General features: G+C 31.6%; 1 protein-coding gene across 1 annotated transcript; it reads right to left on the bottom strand.

The window, feature by feature from the left end:
• Nucleotides 1-3,375: 3,375 nt before the first annotated feature.
• On the bottom strand, nt 3,376-7,583 carry DEFB114 (defensin beta 114). The gene is made up of 2 exons (XM_015448926.3): nt 7,470-7,583; nt 3,376-3,591 (listed from the first exon to the last, which is right to left on the bottom strand). Exons 1-2 carry the CDS (start codon nt 7,522-7,524, stop codon nt 3,437-3,439), a joined length of 210 nt encoding a protein of 69 aa, XP_015304412.3. The 5' UTR covers nt 7,525-7,583; the 3' UTR covers nt 3,376-3,436.
• Between the last annotated feature and the right edge of the window lie 209 nt (nt 7,584-7,792).

Genomic DNA, 7,792 nt, shown 5'->3' with positions numbered 1-7,792 from the left:
ATAACTACTCAAACAAAAATTTTAGCGTCATTCATAGTCTGCAAGGATGTAAGTCACATCCTCATTGTTTGTCGCCAGCAATTCTTTTGGCTCTGCCTTCAAAATGTATCAAGAATGTGATTACTTCTCACATACCCACTCTTGCCATTATGAAGAGGCAAGTCTTCTAGGAGTGTCAGAATAATAGAAATTAAGAGGAGAAAAGATATTTTAATGAGTATTATTACATATTACACATAAGAACCACTTTAAATAGTTTAGAAATATATGAATTAAGATTGAAATTCCCATTTGTAGGACTGAATAACGTAGACTACAGCTTTATTTGTATTTCCATATTGTATTCATTGTTATTTATGAATGGGCAAACTGAAGGCTAGTTTAATAATTTGTCTAAGATTACATGAGTCAACAATAGGTACTCTAGAATTAAAATTAGAAATGGCTTCTTCCAGGATTTTCAGAATTTTCCAGATCAGCTTTCAAATTAAATTAAAAACCATAACAACTTGAATGAAATCATGCCTGCTTAATAGGAAGTAAGTAGGAATGTCTAGGATGTTTTACTATTTTCCAACATTTATTGATTAACACCTACTATAAGTCTGACCTAGGTTTGAGATGAGACAACTATGTTGTTGCCACAATCTTCTTAGAATTCCATTCCTCAAAGTTTTATTGTAAATTTTTAATTATTTCTTTACTTATCATTATATTCAATTTATTAAACTCAATTCTCATCCCTGGAGTGCTTTACACATTTGTGTCTTCTCTTCTCAAATCTTGGAATCTGATCCTTATATCTGGCTCCCGAGAGACACTGACACAGACATTAGCTATCTTCTTGTCTCTAACTTGTGCATTCTACTAACTTACACTTGTTTTTTGAAAAACAGCAGTGTCACCTTTTCAGCAAAAGATAGATTCCAAGACCTCTAGTGAATGCCTTAAACCTCAAATAGTACCAAACCCTATATATAGTGTTTTTTGCTATATATTTATACTTATGATAAACTAAAAATAAAATAGAAAAATTATAACAATATACTGTAATAAAAGTTGGTGAATGGAGTCTCTGGCTCTTACTCTCAAAATATCTTATTGTACTCTACTCACCTTTCTTTTTGTGATGATGAGAGAAGACACGATGCCTACATGATGAGATGAAGTCACCTGAATGACACAGTCATTGGGACATAGCCTTCCACTACTATTGGACTGTATATTCTGGAATCGGTGTAACCGTCCCTTACTTGCAGTAAATGGCTTGGCACAATTAGTTTGAGGGGATCCTTTGCTGAAGTCTTCTTTAAGGTCAGTGCTTTGTGGCACAAGACACTGCCATCCATTGAAACACATTTTCTGTTCACGTCTTCTACCCACAAATGTAATGCCTTTTCCGTTTTAACTAAGTACTTATTATGCACTATGGCCATAACTTTTGCAGTTTGAGGTATGACAGTCAGATTAGCATAAATTTATTTTTCTTTCTCACAATTACACGGATAGATTTGTTCTTACCATGGGTTTTAGCAAGCTCAGCATATGTTTTTTTCCTTTATTAAGTCAGGAATTTTTACATTTTCACTTAAAGCACTTTACAGCTTCTCTTTGACATATCTGAATTGCCATCTTGAGTTTTGCAGCCTTATTGAATAAAATAAATGTTATTTCAAAACAAGCACTGCTATACTGTGATAGCTGTTCTGATAACTGAGATGGGTACAAAGTGACTAACAGGTGGGTAGCACAGACAGCATGGATACACTGGACAAAAGGATAATTCATGTCTCAGGAAGGATGAAGCAAGAAGGTGCAAGATTTTATCACGCTACTCAGAACAGCAAAATATTTAAAACTTAAGAGTGGTTTATTTCTAGAATTTTCCAATTAATATTTTCAGACTGTGGTTGACTGCAGGTAATTAAAACTGTGGAAACTGAAATCACACATAAAAGGGGGCCACTGTACAAATCACTCACATCCCCAATGGGTATTTGATCTTTGTCTTAGTGAAACCAACCCAGTAGTCTCATAGACTGTTCTTTTGGATAAACATAAAAATTGACCTTTCTGATCTTAAAACTTGAAGCTTACATTTGTTTTATCTGAGTTCCTTCCTCAGGAAAGGACCTTCTCAAAAAAAGTATCAAAGAACTGAAACTCACCAGATCACCATATCCTGACAATGAGATGCCTGACCCCTCATTCATCATGACTTCTTCGGTACCTCTCCTTGGCTACTGTGTTTTTACACATTGTTACATTTCTTCCTTGCTATATAAACCCCTAGTTTTAATCCATCAGGGAGATGGATTTGAGACTAAGCTCCCAAGTCCTCCGCTGCAGTCCCTGATTAAAGCCTTCTTCCTTGGCTGTATTTATTGTCTCAGTGATTGGCTTTCTGTGCAGTGAGCAACAGGATATAGACCCTACCAATGGTGTTTCACTATCACTAGTATAGGATTCCTGTTTTGATCATTAATTTTAGTTAATATGGTAGACATTCCCACTAGGTTCACAAAATTTCTGATTAAAAATAGTAACAAAAACAACAAAAGCAAAACAATAATCCTGAACCACTAGTTAGTTTTTAAAAACAAATGTTTGATTACCTGGTAAAATTTGACACATGGTGAATTTAACCTTTGTTTTTAGATAGAAAACTAATTCTAATCTTCATATTTTTCATCGTGTTTTAATATTAGATAAACTACTGGTACTGTCTAATACTTTTATTAAGGTTTAAATTACAGACCTTAATGCATTTTCCTATTCCATCCAGAGCTAAGTAAGAAAATGCTAATAAGCTCAGGCAATGTTTTGTGAGTCTAAATTCTTTATCCAAAGTTCACATTGTATTTAAACCCACTTCTTAATGAATCAGTGCTTAATGGATCAACGTTTAGATTGTATTTAAACTCAATTCTTAATGAATCAAAACTGGATCTATTATCCCTTTCTGAATGAGATTCTTGTGAGGTGATAGAGGAAGGGCTAGTGAGTTTATCCGTATTTTCCTGAACTTATACTTTTAGCTCTTGCTTAGGCTTTTTGTGTCTTGACTCCAATAACCTGATGGTGATATTTAGACAACTGATAAGTCCATTGATTTTCATGAATCAAGTTTCTAATGAGATCTTGGCTAAATTGGGAAGCATTCAATGGTATATGTTTTTGTGGCCCAAGACAGATTAAAACTGAACCTAAATTAGAGCAAACATAGTTCCAGATATGCTTATGTTAAAACTGTTAATTCAGAAAAATAAGAGAATTTCTATCTCATTCCATTGTATATGAAATTAACACCCACAAAGGAAGATAGCACTATTGGCTTATATATTTAATTATTTATTTCAGAAGTCCTAATTATATTCCCATACCTCTCTGCCCTGATGCCCATGTAACTTCTTTGTTCAGAGGTATGTCTTCCTTTTCAAAACATACCATCTTCTTCATACAACCTCTCAATGCAGCAAATTTTTCTTGCTGAGGAACATATGTCTATTTGCTTTTCACTCTCAAGACAGTCTCTTTTACAACGACCGTAACGTTTGGTGCAACGATCAGCATCCACCAAGGTACATGTTGCTACGGTAAAAGAAGAGTAACAGAAATTACTAATCTTTTATTTAAGCATATATTACTTCTGATTTCATAGAGTATGATATGTACATTGTACCAAGTTTAGAAGATACCAAAAAAAATACATAAAAACTATCTTATACCCCCATGTATATGCAAAATTAAAACTTGTTTTAAAATTAATATATGATTTAAAACTTCGTGACATATATTATTCTTCTCAAAAAGATTCAAGATACTTTTAGAGCTACATGACAATGTATATAATCTTTCAGCTGTTTTTGGACAATCATATAATATCTAAATTTTTGTTGTTGTTGTTTGTTTGTTTGTTTTGAGACGGAGTCTCGCTGTCTCCCAGGCTGGAGTGCGGTAGCGCGATCTCGGCTCACTGCAAGCTCCACCTCCCAGGTTCACGCCATTCTCCTGCCTCACAGAGTAGCTGGGACTACAGGCCCTCGCCAGCACGCCCGGATAATTTTTTGTATTTTTGGTAGAAACTGGGTTTCACTGTGTTAGCCAGGGTGGTCTCGATCTCCTGACCTCGTGATCCACTTGCCTTGGCCTCCCAAAGTGCTGGGATTACCGGCGTGAGCCACTGCGCCTGGCCAATATCTAAAGTTTTTAATATTTTAGGATTATGATAAACAATGTGGGTTACATATTTTAATACTTACATGACATATCCTTGTGATAGTTGTAAAAAAGTTTAATTTTAGGGTTTTAGTACTGCCACAAAAATATATGCAATTTTTGCCCCATTGCAATTTTGATTTTTATGTCCTTATTTATGTTGAATACTTTTCCTTCTTTTTATAAAATTTTTTACATACTTTGTTGATCATATAATTGGAATTTTTAAAAATACATTCACAAAAATTTAAAAAATATATTGTGGATAGTAACTTTTATCTGTCATATTTGTCACCAGTTGGTCTTCCTTAGTTGTTATTTTCTGTATTGTTAGTTAGGGATTTTAAACAATAACACTTTCATTACAAGACACATAAATATTCAATTTAAAAATGTAAACAATTTTGCATTTTTATATGCAGTAATGTACAAAAATCATCTATTTTAATGTGTTATTTTACTTTCAAAATAAGAAATTCTTGCATAGAATTTTCATCGTAGTATATTATTTATTATAGTATTTTTCTCTTCATATCAACTGTACTTGTCAGATATGTAGCTAACTTCCTTTCTTTTAAACGATTAAATAATTGTTCCACACTATTTATTAAAATATTTTCTCCATCTCTTTAAATGATTTTCACTATATGCTTAATGTTGTTATATGCTACATTCTCACAAACTAGATCTCTTTCAGCTATCAATGGCATTTTATGAATATAGCTACGGATTTTTGAAACAGAAACAGCTTAGATTACAAAAATGTATAATAGAAAAAGCATGTGCTTTATTATATTTTATTTCTTTATGTATAAACTTTAAAAATAAAATAAAACAAACTTGCAGAAGAGTACCTAAACATAAATGCTCAGCTAGGAGTGTTATTAAACACTAGGGACCTATGTAAACATTACCCAAGTCAAGAAATAGAATGTTTCTGGCACACTTGTGCCCCCTTACAATTACTATTCCTTTCACTCTTTCATTTCAAAAAAAAAAAAAATTGTCTTGATTTATATTTTGTTTAAGTCTGCTCATGTTAAAGCTTTATGTGAACGCAACAGCACAGCACATATATTTTTACATCTCATTCACTCACAATTTTGTTTTTGGAGATTTGTTCTTATTTTGCATAACTGTAATTCTTCCATTTTCATTATCATATAGTGGACTGTTATATGCATATACTAAAATTTAGCCTTATCTGCTGATGAATATTCAGGTTGTTTCCAGTTTTTGAATACTTTTGTACTTGACTCTTGGGGCATATGCTCAGGCATTTTTGTTGGGCATATCCCTAAGGGTGAAATGCAATGGCAATGTGTCTGCATAGCTTCAACATTAATAGATAACGCCAACCCTATTTTCAAATCATTGGTGCTAACTTAAACTTCCAGCAGCATTGCATAATACTTTCAGACATCTAAAACCCAAGAAATGATTGATTTTTTAATTTAGTAATTATGATGTGAATGTAATGACACCTCATATATTTTAACCCATTTTATATTTCATAATAAAATGCCCATTTTTCTGATTACCAAAAAAGGGCAACATATTTTCTTATGTTTACTGACCTAATAAATATCTGTTGTTTAGAAAGTGATCCATCTTTGGTTTTCTATTGGGCTGTCTTTTTTATATTGTTTTATGTATGTTATTTATATATTCTAGTTGTGTTCCTTTTGTATGCTAAATGTATTGCACATATTTTTCTCTATATAGAGCTTGCTTTTTTTTACTTGATGTTTTTTGATTTACAAAAGTTTCCGAATTTTAATGTAGTCAATATTATTTTTTCTACTGATTAAGAAATACTACTACTTGTATGTCAAAATTGTTAATAAATTATTTTACGTTAACTTGTATGGTTTATTGTTTTGCCTTTTTCCATGCTTGCATCTCAGGTTATTTAGAATGAGATTTTGCATGTGGTAAGAGGCAATAGTCAAATTTCATTTTTTCTTCGTATGACTATGCAATGAAACCAGTCCTATTTATTGAAGAGCTTATTTATTACATTGTTCTGTAGTGCCATCTTTGTCTGTTTCTGGGTTCTCTATTCTACATTGATGTATTCAAAAATTTATATGTATTAGGTAATTTTTGAAAAAGTTACATCATAATGAATCTGAACAGCAACAAAAAGAAATAGAAAATCTAAATGTTTCTAAATTCAATAAGGGAATAGAATCTATAATAATTAAGCTTCTACAGAGAAAATACCCAGGCCAGATAGGTTCACTGTTGAATTTTAAACATTTAAAGAAGAAATAACACCAATTATGCACAAACTTTTCCAGATAATAGAAAATAAAATGATGTTTCTAACTTATTTTATGAGATCAAAAATACCTGGTATTAAAACTGATCAGGACATTACAAGAACGAAAATTAAAGGTGAACCTTACTCATTAACACATGCAAAAATTTCTGGTGCTTAATATCCTCACATGATCATTTTGATATCTGTAGCATATATACTAATATATCTGATAAAGTTTAGTTCTGCCTTCACTTTTTCGTTACAGTTTTATCAAAGCTTTATGAATTTTGTTAGTCTTTTCAAAAACCAAAATGTAGCCTTTTTTATTTTCTCTAGTTTCTGTCTTCCACTTATTATATTTAATTATGTCTCATTACAAGCTTATAACTGTCATTTTAATTTGATTTTCTTTTTTTAACTTCATCAGTTAAAATTTTACATTTTAGTTTTAATTCTTTTTATATATATGGATATAATTATATTAATTTCCTTGTAAACCCTACTATGAACTTTAATTTATCTCATTTTTATTACCATTCAGTTCAAAATATTTTCTAGTATCCATTTGATCATCTTATAGATTCTGTTATTGATATTCCAAGAAATATACACTGCTGTTCTCAGTTCATTCAGTTTCTCTAGGGTCTAATTGATTTTAAGCCTTCACTTCTGGGACTTATAAATAAATTTAATATATTATAGTTTTCTTAAGAATTTAAATACCTAGAAGAAAACACAGCCCAAAAAAGTTGAAAGATCTTATCATCATTATCTCATTTTATCTGCGTATCAATTTGGAAAATGAGGTAGGTAAAGTACACCAGTGTAATGACATTATCAATGAGAAAACCAAGATTTGATATAATCAAGACACTTCTTTAATTGATAAGATTGCATTAAAAATCTGCATTCTACAATTAATAATTTATTATTTCTATTTCTAATGAGAAGTTTTACACAAATATAACAGAGACATCTATCTTACCTGGTAGAATGAAAGTCACATAACACAGAAAATAGAGATAGTAAAAGATCCTCATTCTGTAGAAAGAAGCTGTTGAAAGATTTGGTAACAGAATGCAGAGACTAGAGAACTTTCCAAAAACCCAAAAGACATTTACTATTTATAGTTTTCTAGTGGAAGAGAAACTCTCATTATCCAGAAATTATTTTAATTTTGTGTGCCTGTCTCTGCTCCAATGACTATGGCTGTGGGCAGAATTACCCAAATTGAAAACACTTGAAAATAATGGAGCTTTTGGGAGGCATCCCTCTGTGAATGATAGCTGTAAACACGGCATCTTCATA

The sequence above is a fragment of the Macaca fascicularis genome, chromosome 4 (assembly GCF_037993035.2).
Source record: "Macaca fascicularis isolate 582-1 chromosome 4, T2T-MFA8v1.1".
Lineage (NCBI taxonomy): Eukaryota > Metazoa > Chordata > Mammalia > Primates > Cercopithecidae > Macaca > Macaca fascicularis.
This window is presented reverse-complemented; position numbering and strand designations above follow the sequence as displayed.

Excerpts from the sequence above, each read along its gene's own strand:
- DEFB114 (XM_015448926.3), bottom strand. The coding sequence starts at position 7,524 with ATGAGGATCTTTTACTATCTCTATTTTCTGTGTTATGTGACTTTCATT. Across the intron at positions 3,592-7,469 it reads TGTGACTTTCATTCTACCAG|CAACATGTACCTTGGTGGAT; the intron begins GTAAGATAGATG and ends CTTTTACCGTAG.